Below are 18471 nucleotides of genomic sequence, written 5' to 3' on the forward strand. Positions count from 1 at the left end.
CAGCTGGGCCACCCTGCAAGACCACTCCCTTTGCCAGCCTCACTGGCCAGGCCAAGGGGAGCCCACAGAAGTGTGCCAAGGGGTTCCTGGGAAGCTTCCCTTCTTTTCACTCTCCCTGCTGGAATGCAGGCATGATGGCTGGATGGCTGCAGCCCTCACGTCTTAGAACTAGACTTTACACTATTGATCTGTCCTTGATCTGATGAGGATGTGGCCTATGGTGTCTCCTGACTTTGTTTCCTCTTAACTTTTTTCCAAATCCAAAATCAGTACAAAGGACAAAGACGTGTGAGCTAGAAAGAGCTGTGCTCCAAGTCCAGGGCTCCAATTTGCTGACCATGGGCCTTGGGCAGCCCGCCTTCCTGGAACCTTGCTGTCCCCAGCCTCAGTCTGGGCTCGCCACCCCTCTCTGAGAGGGCAGTGACACATCCCGAGGATGCGCTGGTGAGACAGGGGTGTTCCGGAGCAGGTGGTCCCTTGCCAGCATTGTGTGGGCACCCACCCCCACTCAGGCCCTCACAGCGCCCATCAAGGCGGCACGTGTGACCCTCATCCTGGGCAGTGACAAAGACCTCCTGCCGCAGGCCCACGAGGCCGCTGCTGTCTCATTGTTTAGGCAGGTAAACAGAGGCTCCGTGCATCACGCACTCGGGGGTTCTCTGGTCCGGCTCCCCAGCTCCCCTGAGGCCCCTTGCACCCATCCTCCAAGGGGTTCCTGCACCTGCCGCATGCGAGCTGATCCCCAAGGTGGACAGGAGGCAGCGGCGCCAGACGGGGTCACCGTCCAGGGGGCGATGGGCTCACAGCACAGACGTGTGTGACCGACGCCTGCAGTAAGACAGTGACTTCACGAGGCGACCCGGGCCCCCACGCCCAGGTACACAGGCCTGCATGTGGACGCGTGTCCCCAACACGTGCTCTGAAATAACACATCCGTGCACACGAGTTCTATGATGCTTCGTATCCTATCTCAACACAGCATGTCCCAGCTCACTGACGACCTGACCCAGTCCCCCGAGTCCGGGGCCCACTCAGGGAGGATGACCTGTAGCTGGGGGACCCTGGTCTGGGCCACAGCAGCCAGGGGCAGACACGCCCAGGTCTGCTCGCGTGGCCACGGGGAGGCCTGGCTCAGCCCACCAGGGCCGCGGGCTCCGCACACGGACACACACGCCTGCACACAGACACACGCACACTCATGGACGGGCACTCACGGGTACGCTTCAAGGCGTCCGTGCACACCCCCCGGCCCACCCGGAAGGCCGCCTCACCCTGTGGCTGTCCTCCCGCTCACAGGCCACGTGCAGGGCCGTCCTGCCCCCCTCGTCGGGGACGGACGTGCACTTGCTGTAGTAGATGCTGGGCGGGCCCGCTTCGTTGTTGAGCTTCAGGCTGGAAGGCGGCAGGTTCAGCTGTGGGCAGACAGAGGGGTTGAGGGTCACCCTCGAGCCCGTCCCCCGAGAGTGCAGAGACCCACCATGTGCCGCCCAGGTCCTGTGCCCCCTGCAGGCAGCTGCTCACACCCAGGGCTCCCCCAGGGCCATGCGCAGCGGTGCCCTGTGAGCCACCCTGACTCCTCAACACGGCCCCACGCCCTCGGGCGCTGGGGGCTGAATGAGGCTCGGGTGGATGCTCAAGGGGCTCAGCCTGGAGGAGGAAGGCTGGGAGGGCTGCATGGTGGAGGGGGCCTCGGCATGGCCTTGCTGAGGCAGGGGTGTCACTGCATGTGCCAGGACCAAACTCTGCCTCTCCAGCCCTGCGGCCCAAAACCCCACCCAGAGGGCTCCATGCCCCACCTCTGGCCCCCAGGCCCTTCTGCAGTGTCAGTCACCCACTCGGCAGCCTGCCCCGCCCCCTGAGGGTCCATTCCCCTCCCCATCACGTGTTGGAGCAGGTTGGCAGGGGGCACTGGGCCCTGAGCCCTGGTCTGGGGACACGAGGCTCCCTGAGGGCGGGGCGGACCTGGAGGCTGCCTGAGGAGGCCCACAGTCCGACTCCCCCAGGCACCTCGGGAGCTCAGAGCCCGCAGGGCTCCAGGCCGGCCTTCTCAGATGGCGGCAGCCTAGAGGTGGCCCAGGGGATGGAGGGGCGGCTGGGAGGCAGGAGGGGCAGGAAGACCCGGCCAGGGAGTGCGGCCCTGGGCAGACGTGTCTCCAGGCAGAGGGGCACCCCCGAGTGGAGTGAGACAGAGCTTCCTACAGAATGCCCTCCCGGGGGCCCGGCTACCGTGGCAAGGACCCCCGGGCTTTGTGAGCTGCCTGAAGAAGCAGGTTCTCACTCACATTCATCAAGTGTGCGTGCCTCTCCCACACTACAGGCCTGTGTGCAGAGTGTTCACACTTGGTGCCCAAGCCACACTGCCTCCCTCTGCCCAGACGGGCCCCGGCTCGCACAGATGACTGCGGGTGTGACCAGGCACACGCTGCCCGGATCCAGGCTGGCCTGCGGCTCACAGGGTGCCAGGCACCCTCCTGTGGGGACCTCACAGCGCCTGCAGAGGGACCCCACCCTCCACAGGGCGGACGCCCACCTTGCCCTGCTTGTACACGTCATCCTGGTCGGCCGCCCTGGCATCCACGTCGGTGATGGCGTGGAGCAGCAGCTCTGTTATCTTGACGCCCTCCTCCCCGGGGAGGGCGGCCGCGATGTGGAGAGGGGTCAGGGCCCCCAGCTGCAGAGGAAGCACAGGCGGTAAGGGTGCAGCCCCAGGTCCCTGGGGAGCGACAGCCGGCAGCCCGAGGGTGGGGCTCCGTGTGAACAAGGCCCGTGGGGCCCCCGTCCAGGGTGAGAGCGTGGCCGTCTGCCCCTCGCCTGCCTCGGGTCCCCAAGGCACCACGTTCCCGTCATCCCGGGACATTCAGGACAAGAGGCCCGCCCACAGCGGCCCACAAACACACCGCACGACCCCACCTGTGTGCTCTGACTCATAAGACGCTTTCGTCCGCCAGGGTGACAGACGGGCACCAGGCCCTGGTGCCCCAGCTTCCTATTAGACCAACTGTCCCCGCCCTCCTCCAGGAGGTTTCAAAGATGGAGTCCAATCAGTGAACCCAAAAAGTTCTGTGAGATCCTCCTGGGTCTTCAGTGACACCTGAAATCCCGCTTCCCTGCACCCCTGCACTTACACCCAAGAAAAAAGAGGAAATAAACGACCAGGCTCAGGGGCCCGGAAGGTGAGCAAGTAGCCAGAGCGAGACTGGCAGCCTTTTCAAAAGTCGACACCCTCTGAATATGAGCGGCCTGAGTGACTGACAAGCATCGACACAGCCAGGGAGGAAGAGCAGACGCTGCGGGTGACCGTCGGGTCGGCCCGGCCCCCACCGCCGCTGGCCCCCGGCGCAGCCCACCTCGGGCGGGAACTGGATGTCCGTCCTGGCCCGGTTCTCCAGCAGCAGCCTCACCCCGTCCACATCCCCAGCCTTGACGGCGAAGAAGAGGACCTGCATGGGCGCGCGGCACAGGTTGGGGTCAGCGCCGCGGTGCAGCAGGAGGGTGATGGTCGCCCACCTGCGCCTGTGTCTGGAAGGAGCAGGGAGACCGTCACAGGCTGGCGGAGGGGCACGCGCGGCCCGCAGCCCAGACATGCCCCGGGCCGGAAGGAGACCCCGCCGCGGATGCTGGCAAGGCCTGACGTGGAGCACGCCGACCCCGGGGCCCTGCCTCACCAGACTGCAGCCCTTCTCTGCTCCAGGGCAGCCCACCTCGAGCGGGCCAGCCTGGCCAAGCTCAGGTCCAGCTGCGGCCCTGCCCGACTTCAGCCCTGGTGCTCACTTAGCCTGAGGTCACCTGTGATACGGGCTGGGGGTGGGGGCCAGTCTCCCTCCTGGGGCGGCCGTGAGGGGACGATGTACATTGCCTGGTGCCCATAGGGTCCAAGGTTGTACACACACAGCAGACATGCACATAGGTATGTAAACACACACCTACACACACACAGATACAACGTAGCCTGTAAAATCCCACGGACAGAGGAGCCTGGTGGGCTGCAGTGCATGGGGTCTCGAACAGTCTGACACAACTGAGCGACTTCCCTTTCCCTTTTCACTTTCATGCACTGAAGAAGGAAACAGCAACCCACTCCAGTGTTCTTGCCTGGAGAATCCCAGGACGGGGTAGCCTGGTGGGCTGCCGTCTATGGAGTTGCACAGAATCGGACACGACTGAAGCGACTTAGCAGCAGCAGCTGCAGTGCATACACATGCATAGCACACGGCATGCACACACAGACGACACACATATACACACAGGCACAACACGGCACGTACATACAACCACACGTGTGACACAGTGCACACACGCCTACAACACACACTCACATGGCACACACGTCTCTCACCAGCAGCACAGAGTGGCACACACAGCCTCTTGTGCAGACGCCGTGAGGGCTGGGCGGGTGGGGGCGGCAGGGAGAAGGTCGGGGAGGAGAGCAGGGTGTGTGGAGAGGCCCATCGGGGGCAGGTGGGGGCCCGCCTTCCCGCTGACCGCCGGCAGAGCAGAGGGAGAGAGGAGGCTGGGTCAGTGTAGGGCAGCAGCGCTCAGATGGCTTGCCCTCCGACCCCTCCGCACTTGTACAATCCTTCCAGGCCCCCAAAGGGCTTTATTTACCTGGGTTCTAGCCATCCCTGTCCGCTGTCTTACAAATTAAGACTGAGAAATGTGTTCAAATATTTAGTAACACATTCAAAAAGTAACACTAACCATTGCATATTCACGGAGATAACCAGTTTTTATGAAAAACTTGGCCACCTCAGAGCCCTCGCTGTGAGGCGCCGCTGGCCCTGAAGACATTCTGTGTGTTCAGGACTTGGTGGAGGGGCAGCCCTGCTTCAGTGAGAGGCTCCCCAGGTGTGGTGTGCACGCACATCCACGATGAGTGGCTGTGTGCGGGCAGGTGTGCACGAGAGCACGCGTGTGTCCCTGGGTGACTGAGGGTGAGTGCCCGCCTGTGCGGCTCCGGTGCCAGCGCCCCCATCCCACGCTCGGCCCGAGGGAGGGCGCAGAGGCCAGCCGCTGGGAGCCGCCCCCGGCGTGCAGAACCGCCCTCCCGCGGGAGTGGGGCTCACGGCTCCCCCTGAGGCGCGCCCTGGGCCCGCCACCTACTGGACCATGTCCAGCGCCATCCTCCTCATGATGCCCCGGTCGGCAGGCGCGGGGCCCGGGGTCTGCAGCAGGCTGTGCCCCTGCGCGCTGCACTCCAGCAGCTCCTGCGGCAGGTCGATGCGGAAATGGCGCACGGCCCGGCCGGACTCAAAGTCCGAGTCGTTGCTGCAGGCCGAGCTCCGGCACAGTGTCCCTGACGCCGCGCCCCGAGAGTGCCCCGAGTCGCTGGCGCTGCTCCTCCCCGACGTGGAGCCCCGCTCCCGAGCCCCGCGGCGGCTCTCCTCGATGTTCGGCCTGGCGGAGGACTGCTTCCGCTCCGGGCCTCCAGGAGCCGGGACAGGCTCCTCCAGAACCACTGGCTCTGCGGGCGATTCTGGAATTGACAAGGAACGCTGGGTCGTGGTGATGGGCTTCGAAGCTTCCTTTGGAAAGGACCGAGAAAACGTCTTTAGGACAAAGCAGAGAGTGCTGACCCAAGCAAGCCGCCTCCATCTGCAGGGCCGGCCCACGCCCCCCTTGGCACCCGGACCTGCCGCGCTAAGCAGGCCCCAGCGCGGGGACCAGGCTGGTGCCACGCAGGCTCCAGGCACAGACCCCCCGCATTGTAGGCAAGGCGACTGGAAAATCAATGCCAAATGTCTCCCCATGGGCCGCTATACTGATTACACACCAGAACGGGGAATTCTGGATACATGGGTTAAAGAAATGTCATTATTACAGTGAATCCCACCTGTCCTGCCTTTTTCTCACGTGAGCCCTGAAAACGTCCAAATCCAGCGGCTGCCGGCGGCACGCTCTGCGGCTTGCTGCCGCCCTCCACCCGCCGTCACAGCCTCCTTCTCAGCGGTGGCCCAGGGACGGGCGGCAGCAGCGCCAGAAATGCAGGTTCTCGGGTCCCACCGCGGACCACCCCCAGGCAGAAAGGCTGCGGCTGGGCCCAGCCCTCTGTGACTAACTGCTGCTGAGGGCCCGGCAGTTCCACCCTGAGTACCCGCGCAGAACCACCGGAGCAGGCACCCTGCAAGGCTCAGGGGCGCCCAGCAGTGCCAGTCGCCAGAGGCCAGGGTGGGTCCTGTGCGGGGTCCACGGCGCCCTCTGTCCTGAGGCCCCAGCGGCTGTGCATGGCCTCCTAAAGGACACGTCTGCTGTGTCGTAGCAACAAGCTCAGGGCACCCAGTGACCATGATGATTTCCTCCCATTTCCTGCCTGCCCACCTTAGCGTCAGTTCATCCCATTTGAGCCCGGTCTGCACAAGAAGGCCGGGGAGCTGGGGGACTGGGGGACAGGTAGACAGGTGAGGGACGAGTGGACCAGCGGACAGTCGGACAAGGGAGAGTTGGATGGGTGGATGGGGGATGGGGAGGGGGGAGGGGGGCTGAGGCGGGGGGAGGGGGGTGGATGGCAGGGGATGGGGAGGGGACGGGTAGATGAGTCTGGGGTGCTGGGGGATGGGGTGCTGGGGGACAGGTGGCTGGGGGTGGGGGGGCGGGGAATGGAAGGTAGGCGATGGAGGAGCGGGGACCACTAGATGGGGAGTAGGGGGCTGAGGACGGGGGTGGATGGCAGGGGAGGGGGAGGGGGAGGGGTGGATGGGGGTGGGGGACTGAGGACACAGAGATGGCAGGGGGTGGGGGAAGGGGACAGCTGCATAGGGGACTGGTACCCAGGGATGGGGGTGGGGATGGGCTGGCGCAGACTCTGAGCCAGGGCGCAGCACCCCCAGGCTGACCTGGAGCTCAGGCACCGTCCTCTCAGCGATGTTGGGCTTGAAGGACACGGTTGGGTAGTGGAGGAGGAAGCACATGCTCAGCGGGGTGAGGCCCTCGTCTGTGCGCTTGTTCACGTCAGCCCCGTTGTCCAGCAGGAGGTTGACGATGTCAATGTGACAGTGAACCTGCAGGGAGGGGGCCAGCCTGGCGAGGACAGCGGGCGCTCTCAGCAGGGGCCAGGACCCCAGTGAGGCCCCCCGCCCCAGCCAGCTCAGCCAGGCGAAGGCACCCCGCCCCTCTCCCCGTCCGACCCCGCACGCCCGTCCCACAGGCAGGCTTCAGAGGGGAAGGGGGAGGGCAGCCCCTGCCTACGAGGGGCCACCGCCCAGGGCCCTCCGGGTCAGCGGTCCTGTGAGTGACCCTGCCACCCGCACAAGCACCCTGTGGGGTGGGGCGCTCACAGCAGCGGCGGCGAGCACCGTGTAGCCCTTGGCATCGGCCACGTCGGGGCTGGCGAGGTTGTCCCTCAGGATCCCGTAAATCCAGTCATAATTCCCTTCCTGGGCCTTCAGGATCATCTCCTTGGAGAGCCGCTCCTTGGGCCCACGGCGCGCAAAGCCGCTCCGCCGCCCCTCCAGGATGGTGTCCATGTTCCAGCTGCTGTGAGCCCTCTTGTTCCTGGCAGTCAGGGAGCCTCAGTGGGGGGAGCCCGATTCTGGATGCCAAGCCCTGCCACGAAAGGGGCCCTCCCTCCCGTCCACACTTCCTCTTTCATGCCTCTGCCCAGGACCCCGCCTTCCCCCCCATCACAGTCTGCTCCTAGGACACCCTAAGCCCTAGGCCTGCACGGCTGGCCAGCTGCTGGGGGACACGCTGCCCACAGGTGAAGATGCTATGGCTAAGCAAGCATCTTTCCTCAGCAGGAAGAGCTGTATCACTTTAAAAATAAAAAAATTTATAGGCTCAGCTGATCTTTGCATGATGGATAGATGGAGGGGTGATAGATGGGTGGATGGATAGGTGAAAGGATGGGTGAATAGATGGATGGATGGACAGATAGTGGATTGATGGGTGTGTGGGTGTGTGGGTGGGTGTGTGAGTAAATGGGCGGATGGATATGATAGGTGGATAGATGCATAAGTGGGTGGATGGATGGACGAATAGATGGATGGATAAGTGGATGGAGAGGTGTATGGATATGATAAGTGGGTGGATGGATGGATGGATAGGTGGATGGATATGATAAGTGGGTGGGTGGATGGGTGGATGGATGGATGGATGGGTAGATGGATGGATAGGTAGATGGATGGATAGGTGGGTGGATACACTAAGTGGGTGGATGGATGGATGAATAAATGGATGGATAAGTGGATAGAGAGGTGTATGGATATGATAAGTGGGTGGATGGATGAATGGGTCGATGGATGGATGGATGGATAGGTGGATGGATATGGTAAGTGGTTAGATGGATGGATAAGTGGGTGGATGGATAGGTGGGTGGATATGCTAAGTGGGTGGGTGGATGGATGGATGGATGGATGGATGGGTGAATGGATATGCTAAGTGGGTGGGTGGATGGATGGATGGATGGGTGAATGGATATGATAAGTGGATGGATGGATGGATGGGTGGATGAATAGGTGAATGGATGGGTGGATGGGTAGATGATGCATGCGTAAGTAGCATTTATGTTCACAAAACATGCATTCCAAAATAGTTTACAGATATTTGAGGACAAAGTGTAGGAAAGGGGTTAAAATATTCTTCAAAACTTTAACTTAAAAAATAAGTCTTCCTCAAGTGGCTGCTGACTTCCCCAGGGATGCCGGGGCAGGTGGCGGTGATCTTTGGAGCCCAGCAGAGTGCTCCATCTTTCCCCTGCCATCTGTGGAGAAACCAGAGGCCGAGCCAGCCACCCAGCCTCCTCCTGCCCTGCTCCCCGCCAGCGCTCGGCACTTGGGCAGCACTCAGCACTTGGGCAGCGTGTTCCAGCTCCAGGCACAAGCTCCCCAGCCCTTCATCACTGGGCTGCATTGGTTAGTCAAACAAGACAAGCCTGACAGCCAGCCAGGACAGCCAAGTTGCGGGGCTGGCCGCCAGAGGCCTTCAGGACCCCCGGCCTGAGTGTGCCCCCATCAGAGGACAGGAGCCCTGGGGGTGAGGAGAGAGGACGGGCTGGGTTACCTGAACTTGTAAGCCTGCTTCTGGATTCTGACCATCAGAGGGGTCTCGTTTCTGATAAACCAGGGCTCTCCGTCATCAACAAACGGAGGGATGTCGTTCAGAAAGAGGCGGGCGTCCAGGTCTTTGCGGAAGGAAGAGGTCATGGGCAGGTGGCTGTTGTCGGTCGAGTAGATATAGATTTCCGGAGGCAGAGTGAGGTCGTCATTCAGGAGAAACCGCTTGTAGTCGTAGAAGAATGGGTCCTGCCCCTCCTCTAGGCCCCAGCCCATCTTCTCCTCGTCCGCGAGGGTGACTGTGGCGGGCGTGTGGGTCAGGAAGCCCAAGAACTCGGGGTAGCTGTGGATGGAGAGGCTGTCGGGGATCTCCACGCACAGCTTGAGGAGGTGGTTGTGGAACCACAGCCCCACATCCTGGCTGCCGTCCCGGTAGGTCTCGACGCCTGGCCCGAATCGCTCGTCTGCCTTGTACAGGCCCTGCAGGACGGCACAACGGGGTAGAACAGGTGGCTGGGCAGGGCCTGTGCTCTGCGGCCAGTTTCTTAAATCAGAGGAAGAAAGCATCATCCTAAGAAACATGTTCATTCAATCGACAGTTTGCTGAGGCTTTGGACGCTCCAGGCCCAAAGCACGGGCGTCGGGACAGACGCGTCGTGGGCAGAGGGGCTGCGGGCTCGGGGGCCTTGTGAGGGGAAGCCGGGGATGCTGCGTGCAGACTCATTTCAGGGTGCCCCCGGCTCCTCTAACATGGTGAGCCTGGCCTAGGCACCCATCAGGCTGGGGAGGAGCACGCAGGTAGAGGCGCTGGGCGCCGAGTCAGACACACCCCGGCAGGTGTGAACCGAGGAGGAGCAGTCAGCCTGGCTTGCCTCAAGCCCAGCAGAGCGCAGCCAGCGCCGGGCGGCTCTGATGCTCCTGCTGGCATCGGTGCCCGGGGGTGGGTGTGAGGAGCAGGGAGAGCCAGGAGGGTCTCAGTGAGACACCAAGCAGCAGTGCCTCCCTCAGCGAGGGACCTGGGACAAAGGGGACCTGGGGACCGCAGAGACCCGGCTTCCCGGGGAGGACGGGCTGCATCTTCCCTGAGACGGAGTCACGGGATGATGCCTGGAGGTCGCTGGGCAGGCAGAGGAACCCCAGCAAAAGCACAGAGGCCTGAAACCCCGAGGGCACACACGTCAGTCCCTGGAGCTGCGCCCCCACCCCCTCGTCTGCGAGCCGCACGGCAGCCTCACTCTCGGGAGCTCCCATTGCCCGTGGAGCACCTGTGGCTGCAAGCCTGGGGCTGGGCACTGTGGACGGAAGGCCCTGCCCACAAGAAGCTGGCAGGCCAGACCAGGCGGCAGCAGACGAAATGAGGGAGGGAAAGCGTGTGAGGACCACTGTACAGGCTTGGGCTGGGGCTGCAGCTGTTTCCAAGAGAAGCTGTGAATGGACCGGTGACAGGGCAAGAAACACCATCAGACTCGGTGAAAGTGGCGGGGTGGGGGGACAGTCCCCCAGGAGCTGTGAGCCTGGAAGAAAGCCTTGGGCAGGGAGACAGGTGTCTGGTCAGAAAAGCAGCTGTCCCAGGAGTCCGCTTCTAGGAATCTGTCACAGGAAGTCATCCCAGCTCATCAAAGCTATAATATGTTCACAGCCTTATGCGAACAGCAGACGATGATCCAGGAACCTTGATGGTTCAATAAAGAGGGGCTATCCAGAGGTACTGGCTTTGAAAATTCTTTTCTTAACATGTGTTCACTTTTTAACCAAACAATCCTGCTTCTAGAAATGCATCCCAAAGATCACAGGTGAAAACATGGAATCCTCAGTGAGGAAGGCTGCCTGGAGACGCAGGCCTTCAGGAGCTGCTGGGAGGGGGCAGGGCTCTGGGAGCAGGTGTAATTGCAGGTGGAGCACAGGGAGGACAGGATGCCCTCGGGGGGAGGACCGTGTGTGCCCGTCGCCCATCATTTGTAAATGCAGAGACAGAAGTACAAAGATGATCACCAAGGACCAGGGAGGCTCGAGAAGGAAGCGAAGGGACTCCTGTGGGGGGGACCATATCTGATGGATTTGACTTGGAGAAAGCATCAGATTTTTTCATAATCACAAAATGAAATCAAAACAAGATTTTAAAAATAGAATGCCAAAAATAACAAAAGCAAAATAAAGCAAGTGACTGCAGCTCTGTACCCAGTGGTGGGGGGGAGGCGGTGGGGTGACCACACAGAGAGGAATTATTTCACGTGACTGGACCCAGCCTCCCCAGTGGGGCCACCCCGGGGACAAAAGGACAGCAAAGGAACCTGAGACTGTTTTTAATCATCAGAGGGGCGTTGATGAGGCTCTGCCCTTTTCTGAAACTCGTATACACGTGTTCAGAGATAAAGCAAGCAGGAAATCTTGTTAGAAACCACGATTGTTAAGACGAAGAGAGGCAAACAGCACCACAGCTGTCGAGGGCAAAGCCTGCACCCCTACACTGACGCTGGAGATATCAGTGTGAACTGATGATGCATTTTCTCACTTAAAAAAGTGTACTTTCAAACAAAAAAGGAAGCAGAGACATGGGTACAGATAACGATCTAGTGGTTGCCAGTGGGGAGAGGGACGGGGGAGGGGACGGGGGGGTCACAACAAACGGTCATCCAGGGGTCATACGAAATCATGAGCCCAGGAGAGTGAGGCTGCGGAAGGAGACTGAAGAGCCCAGGTGAAGCTCCGCGGCACTGGAGCAGACGCCCACGAGAGTGAGGCTGTGCAAGGAAAACTGAAGAGCCCAGGTGAAGCACCGCGGCGCTGGAGCAGACGCCCACGAGAGTGAGGCTGTGCAAGGAAACTGAAGAGCCTAGGTGAAGCACCGCGGCGCTGGAGCAGACGCCCAAGAGTCCCCGGGGCTGCAAGGAGGTCAAGCCAGTCAGTCCCACAGGAAATCAACCTTGAATGCTGATGGGAAGGACTGATGCTGAAGCTGAAGCTCTGAAACTCTGGCCACCTGATGTGAAGAGCTGACTCACTGGAAAAGACCCTGATGCTAGGAAAGATTGAAGGTAGGCAAAGAAGGGGACGACAGAGGATGAGATGGTTGGTGGCATCACCAAGTCAATGAACATGAGTTTGAGCAAATCCCAGGAGATGGTGAAGGACAGGGAGGGCTGGCGTGCTGTAGTCCATCGGGTCGCAAAGAGCTCGACACAACTTACCGACTGAACAACAGCAGGATTTTAAAAATTGTTCGATTTTAAAACGCTTTAAAAAAAAAAAAAAAGAAAAAATGTCATAAAATAACGCGTGGAAAAAAAAAGTTTTGAAAGGTGTTTTCAAGATATGCTATTGAAAACACCTAAAAATAAAAACCAACCAGTGCAGCAGTGATGAGCAGCCAAACCGTGGTTTCTAAATACTGCATCCCACTGAAGCAGCCAGGCTCCACCCAAAGCAGGGCAGGAAGCGTCTGAGTGAGGCTGGAGCTCCTTGCAGAGCAGGAAGCAAGAACACGGGAAGCCCTGCAGGGCAGAACCAGGCTGCTGACACCTGCGCCCACCTGTCAGTCCTGACATCGTGTCACGAAAGAACCAGGCAGCTGCCTCCAGATGTGACTTCTGACAAAGAGGAAACGGCTGGGCGGGAGGTAAGTCAGTCTTTCCAGTAGATGGGCTTGGAGCACCCGGACGTCCCCGCGTGGCAGAGGAGGGAGCCTTACTTCCCGTGACACACCAACATTAACGCAAACACAGACGGGCACGTTATGGCAAAACCATAAACACAGAAGAAAACGCAGATGATGATCTCATGACCTGGCAAAATTATAGGCAGAAACGGAACAGCCGGGCACTGGGGGCAGGAGGAGACCTGCTCCAGAGGGACCGGGTGCATGTTCGGGGCTGACGGGACTATTGGGACCCTTGACCGCGGTAGTCATCACACAGCACCATGCTTGTCAAAACTTTCAGCAGGAAAGTCGCTCAGTCGTGTCCGACTCTTTGCAAGTCCATGGAATTCTCCAGCCAGAACACTGGACTGGGCAGCCTTCCCCTTCTCCAGGGGATCTCCCCAACCCAGGGATCGAACCCAGGTCTCCCACATTGCAGGTGGATTCTTTACCAGCTGAGTCACCAAGGAAGCCCGAGAACACTGGAGTAGGCAGTCTATCCCTTCTCCAGAGGATCTTCCCGACCCAGAGATCAAACCAGGGTCTCCTGAATTGCAGCCAGATTCTTTACCAACTGAGCTATAAGGGAAGCCCCAAAACTTTCAGCACGACCTGCTAACGGGGGCGAGTGTTACTGTAATGAGTAAGGCGGGGTTGGGGGAGGAATCTGTATTTGCAAAGGCAGGAATGTTCTCCCAGAAAAAGGGAACTTCCAGAAGAGCATGTGCGCAACGAGCCAGTCTACGTGTAGAAAGGTGAATGTTTCCGCCGAGCTCACTGCTTCATCTACAAGATGCACGGCGGCTTGCTGGAAACCCCGGGCCCAGTCCGGGGAACAGGACAATGACCGGCTCTCATGTCCTCACTGTGCGACATGTCTCATGTCCTCACTCCCCTTCATGCGCCTTATTACTGGCACTATCACATTCCCTTAGACTAAGAAAGCCGCTTCTCGTCAGGCACACCCAGGACCCAGCAGCGCCTGCAGTGCCGGCCAGTGGCCTGGATGCCCAGGCCGACCCCTCACCTGGAAGAGCCTCTCCTTCAGGTACATGGTGCCGTAGCCCTCCCGGGCACTGAGGTAAAACGTGCCCGTGAAGCTGGAGCCATCCGGCCACATGTAGGTGCCGAGGCCGTGCCGGTGGTCCCGGTAGAACTGCCCGTGGTAGGACTGTGAACAGAAAGTGGGGTGACCGGTCTGTCTGAGGAGCAGCCCCTTACTGCCCCAGAACCTTCCAGAACGCCCTCCCAGCTGAGCCTCTGGGCCTGGGCCACATGGAGTGGGGCTCTGGGTCTGCCCTGGGCGCAAGAGGGGAGGTCACCCGACTCACACAGAGCAGGCGCCAGGCACACTTGGCCCCCCGATGGCCATGCCGCCCCCGTCTTGGCTTGGGTGGGGAGGCTGTAGGTGTCTGCACTGCCTGGGCTGGGGCACGACCTGTCTGCATGCGTGAGCCCTGGCCCCGGCTCCGCCCGCACCCCCCAGGCTGGCCCAGGGAGTCGGGGGCTGCCAGCCCAGGGGTCACCACCCTGGCCCTGACTGAAGACTCCTGGCTTCTGAGGCCACGCACTTGGGCTGCTCTGGTCCCGAGCCCCGGGGGGTCTGATGGAGGTGCCCCAGGAGGGAGAAAGGACACAATGTCCATCCCAAGCCCTTCTCAGTCTCCAGCCCTGACTCACGCGTCAGACGGCCACCTTCCAGCCAGAAGCAGGCGGGCCAGGCGCTCACGTGGCCGACGGCTGTGCTCACAGACCCCTCCCCACCCCACCCCCACCAGCAGGCCGGCGACTGCCACCTGCCCAGTGCCCCATCGTCCTCTGGCAATGGAGACAAGTCCCCACAGGTAGGTGGTGCCCTGGCCCCAGCCTCCCTGGCATGAGCGGCCAAGCAGAGGGCTCCCACCCCCAGCCCTGACTTGCGTTTGGCCACAGGACCCATCCCTGAGTCACACCAGTGTCCACGGGGCCTCTTCTCTCTTGTAAGAGGCTGGGACCCCAAAACCGTTCCCCTCTGCCAGGTGGCAGAAGGTCAACCTTGGCCGCCCCCAGGGAGAAGGGAAGAAGTGACCTGATGGAGTCTTGAGAACCCCTGGAACCAGCCAAGCCTGGGGCCCCGGGACCCAGTGACGGGCTTTCCAGGCACCACAGCCAAGAGAGGTGTTTTCTGGCTCATCATTTCACTCCTAGAGAATGGCTGGAGCAGGGACACGGAGAGCAGAGAGACACAGGGCAGGAAACGGCCCATCATCTGCCCACATTCATTTCATTGGGATCATCTGTGGGGCTTACAGAGTTTACCCAACTGAAAGAAGTCCCGAGTTGCAGATCATCTGTGTAGAACTTCAGGAAGAATCTAACCGCTGCTCTTTGGTTCACCCATAGAAGACGGGGTTTCTGTCCACCCAGGAGGATCCTCCTGATCCGTGCTCCACACAGACCGGGAGCTTCATCTGACCAGACCGATGGATGTGCTGGGGCCCGCTCTTCAAAGACGCTGCCCTCAACCCCCTGCGCCCTCTCGCCTTCCTGCTCCCTCTGGTTCCGGAGCCGCTATGGCGGCAGGAGCGTCTGTTCGGTGGACCCAGAGGTCCCCCCAGGCTGGACCAAAGCGGATGCTCCGCCTGCCACCGTCTCCCTGCGCAGGGATGACTAGGGCTGCAGGACCTGTCAGCGGGACGCCACCCCCACAACCAGGAGCTCACAGTGTCTGACCACTGGACCCGTGTTGGGGCAAAGAAAAGCCAACGGAGGACTAAAGAAGCAGATGCCGAACAAAATCAGTGCTGCGTCATCGACAGCAAGGAGCCTCGCGTGCCATGTCAGAAGCTCGGGTCCCGGCCTCTGTCCCCTGCTCTGGGGGTGCAGTCCAAGTGGGACTGGGCTGGAAGCCCCGAAGCTCCGCCTGCGCCTGCAGCTGCTCCTGCCGCCTCGCCCTGCCCGCACCACTCCCCAGGCTCCAGCCCAAGACCCCTGTGCACCTCCTCCCCTCTCCTCCCTGAACCAGGAAAGCTAAGTGCGGGAGGTCAGGGACTGGGTGAGGTACCACAACCAAGCAACCAGGGCCGCCGCGTGGAGGAGGACAGAGCCGGGACCCTCGCAGCCCCTGGGAGGTTGTGCCACCCAGTGCCCGTCTCCCAGCAGGGCTTCGGTGACAGGGGGTCCTGCCCTCTAGGTCCCCAGGGCTTCCCCAGATGCTTTTATAACCCACCAAATGCAGCCCTGCATTGCCTCCAGACGGTTTTTATGACTTGCAAGCAAAGACCAGGGCAAGCAGCGCAGAACCCGCCAGCAGTGCAGATGCGGCGGGAGGGGAGGGGCCCGCACAACGTGGGAAGCCTTGAGAACCCAGCTGCCCGCCGGGGCGGGGGGGGCGCGCAGTAAGCCCGCAGGACACGCACACCCCCAGCTTCGCCTCACACACGGCTGCTTCTCCCCCAGGGACACCAGGTGGCGCCAAGAGCCCTGCCACGGGCCCCTTAGCGTACGCACAGCCCCAAACTCCGCCCACCGCGGGCGCACGGAAACGCGCGTTCACTGTGTCTCTAAGAAGACCCATTTCTTCTGCTCGAGCTTAAATACAAGGCAGTGTCACCACTGCAAATATACAACTCACTGCAGTAGTTGACAATTGAAAAGAAAAAATTTGCCTAGAATAAGAATTTATCTTCTGAAGGCACAGTTTCCCGAGCTGCAGCCTGGGGACACCAGGTGAACCTCGGACGTGATCTCAGGAGTCTCTCTGGGTGCTGCTCACACAGGGACGCTTGCCTAGCCTCCTTCCGGATCCACAAGCTCACAACACAGGCCTCTTCAGAGGGGCCGGCCGGGGCTGGCCGTTACCTCGCCCGTGGGCCAGGAGAACTCTCCGTATCCCAGCTTCATGTCCAGCCCGAACTCCCCCTGGTAGACGCAGCCGTCTTGCCACTCCTGCATGCCCCGGACCAGCTGGATGTAGGCGCCCTTCAGGTCCTGCTCCCTGAGCGGGCCCTCGGCCTCTTCTTCCTCCTCTGGGGCCTCCGGGAGGAGCCTAGGGAGAGGAAGGGGGCGGGGTGGGGAGCGCGTTGCCCACCGAAGGTCTTCAGGGCCACCGAGTCCCGAGAAGCCGTGCTTCAACCCGACAAGCCCCGAGGCCAGACGGGCGGCTGTCCCTGCTCTCCAGGGAGGGGAACGGAGGCACCGGGAGCATGGAGCATGCTCAGGGTCACGCAGGAAGCGGAAAGGGCAGTAAGTGTGCAGCTGTCTGACAAGGCTGAGCACCAGAGCAGGCTGCTTTGTTGTTGCTCTTACTGTCTCAAAGTGCACATCCTGACTTAAAGTGGGCCCGCGCCTGGCCCATCACACACACACCCACCTGTCTCCCAACGCTAAAGGGCTCTCTGGGGTGCTGCAGTGGGGTGTCTCAGGGCTGGCTGGGTGGGGTGCACACACACGGGAGCCCTCAGGCTCTGAGCCCCTCCACCAGCTGGTCCTCAGATGCCAGCCGTGAGCCACGGGCACTTTAACAAAGCACCTGCCCGACTCCGAAGGGCTGCAGCTGCTGTGAACATGAAGGATAGAGACCCTCATGCAACAATGATAAAGTCTGGGGGCTCAAAACTGGTTTGTTTTCCTTTTTCTTACCTGTAGCTGTGGGTTGAATTGTGTTCCTTCCTCGAAATGGCAACTCACTCCAGTGTTCTTGCCTGGAGAATCCCAGGGACGGGGGAGCCTGGTGGGCTGCCGTCTATGGGGTCGCACAGAGTCGGACACGACTGACGCGACTTAGCAGCAGCAGCAGCAGCCACGCACCCCACACCCCAAATTCATATGTCAGAGTTCTAACTCCCAGGGCCTGGCTGTGTGACTGTGTTTGGAGTCAGAATCTTCACAGACGCTGTCTCCAAATAGTCAATTTATGTAAATAATCAAATTAGAGGTCATGAGAATGGGCTCTAGCCCAGTGTGACTGAGGTCCTTATATCAATAAAAGGGGAAGTCTGGAGGCAGGGAAATGCGTGGAGAGAAGATGAAGTGAAGACTCAGAGAAAGGACAGCCGTCTACAAGCCAAGGAGAGGGGCCAGCCCGATTCCACGCCCTCGCGGGAGGGCTCCCACACCTTTTGGCGCCAAGCATGGAGCTCTCCAGTGTCCCGGCGGCCGCAGGCACGCTGCCGCCCTCCTCCACTTGGTTTTCAGAATTCCCAACCTTTGGGACCTCGTCATGTGGGACCAAGGAATAACGATATTCCATGTCTCTCCTCTTTGAACCTGGAAGCAAAGTCGGAGAACCACAGTCTCCCTCGGGGTTCCTGGCGGGCGCCCGGACCGCCGACAGCACCGCGCGCCTCAGAGAAACAAGGACCCCTCCTAAAACGGCGGACGCCCGGATCCTGTTGGAACGCCCCCGCCCCCAACACAGAGAAACCCCCTCCAACGCCTGAGGGTGTCCCTGAAACCAAGGAAGACAGCCTGGGCCACCTCCCGCGACCTTAAATTAGGGCCACGTTTTGGGCGGCAGACAGTAGGCCCCTTCTCCCCCCGAGAGCCTCGGGAGACGGGGCGGCGAGGACGCGGTCCCCACGCAAGCCCGCATATAAAAACAGGCTCTCACGCACGTCGGGCCCCAAACCTCCTCTCCGCCGCTCCCAGGGAGAACGGCGGGCCGGGCCCAGGGGACGTGGGGCCCACGCGCCGATTCCCCACCGCCGCCTCCTCGGAGCTCGGGGATATCCCCGCTTATCCCCCTAACAGGGCCGCACCGAAGCTCAGAGAGGTCTCACTGACCGTACAGGGTCCGCGCAGGGCTGTGGCCAACGCAGCGCAGCCGCGCCTGCCAGCCTGCACTCTGCACCGCTCAGGGTGCAGAAG

General features: G+C 61.0%; 1 protein-coding gene across 1 annotated transcript in view; it reads right to left on the minus strand.

Annotated features, from left to right (window-relative positions):
- The window catches only part of ANKMY1 (ankyrin repeat and MYND domain containing 1), a 53961-nt gene extending 35490 nt beyond the window's left edge, over positions 1–18471 (minus strand). Inside the window, exons 1-11 of the mRNA XM_070368632.1 lie at positions 18363–18471; positions 17721–17871; positions 16465–16651; positions 13652–13795; positions 8995–9467; positions 7272–7488; positions 6831–6995; positions 5101–5522; positions 3348–3519; positions 2531–2671; positions 1272–1412 (exon numbers count right to left, since the gene is read on the minus strand). Coding sequence (XP_070224733.1) covers positions 1272–1412; positions 2531–2671; positions 3348–3519; positions 5101–5522; positions 6831–6995; positions 7272–7488; positions 8995–9467; positions 13652–13795; positions 16465–16651; positions 17721–17854 — 2196 coding nt within the window. The 5' untranslated portion in view covers positions 17855–17871; positions 18363–18471. The remainder of the gene's footprint in view (positions 1–1271; positions 1413–2530; positions 2672–3347; positions 3520–5100; positions 5523–6830; positions 6996–7271; positions 7489–8994; positions 9468–13651; positions 13796–16464; positions 16652–17720; positions 17872–18362) is intronic.

This window comes from Bos mutus, chromosome 3 (assembly GCF_027580195.1).
Source record: "Bos mutus isolate GX-2022 chromosome 3, NWIPB_WYAK_1.1, whole genome shotgun sequence".
Lineage (NCBI taxonomy): Eukaryota > Metazoa > Chordata > Mammalia > Artiodactyla > Bovidae > Bos > Bos mutus.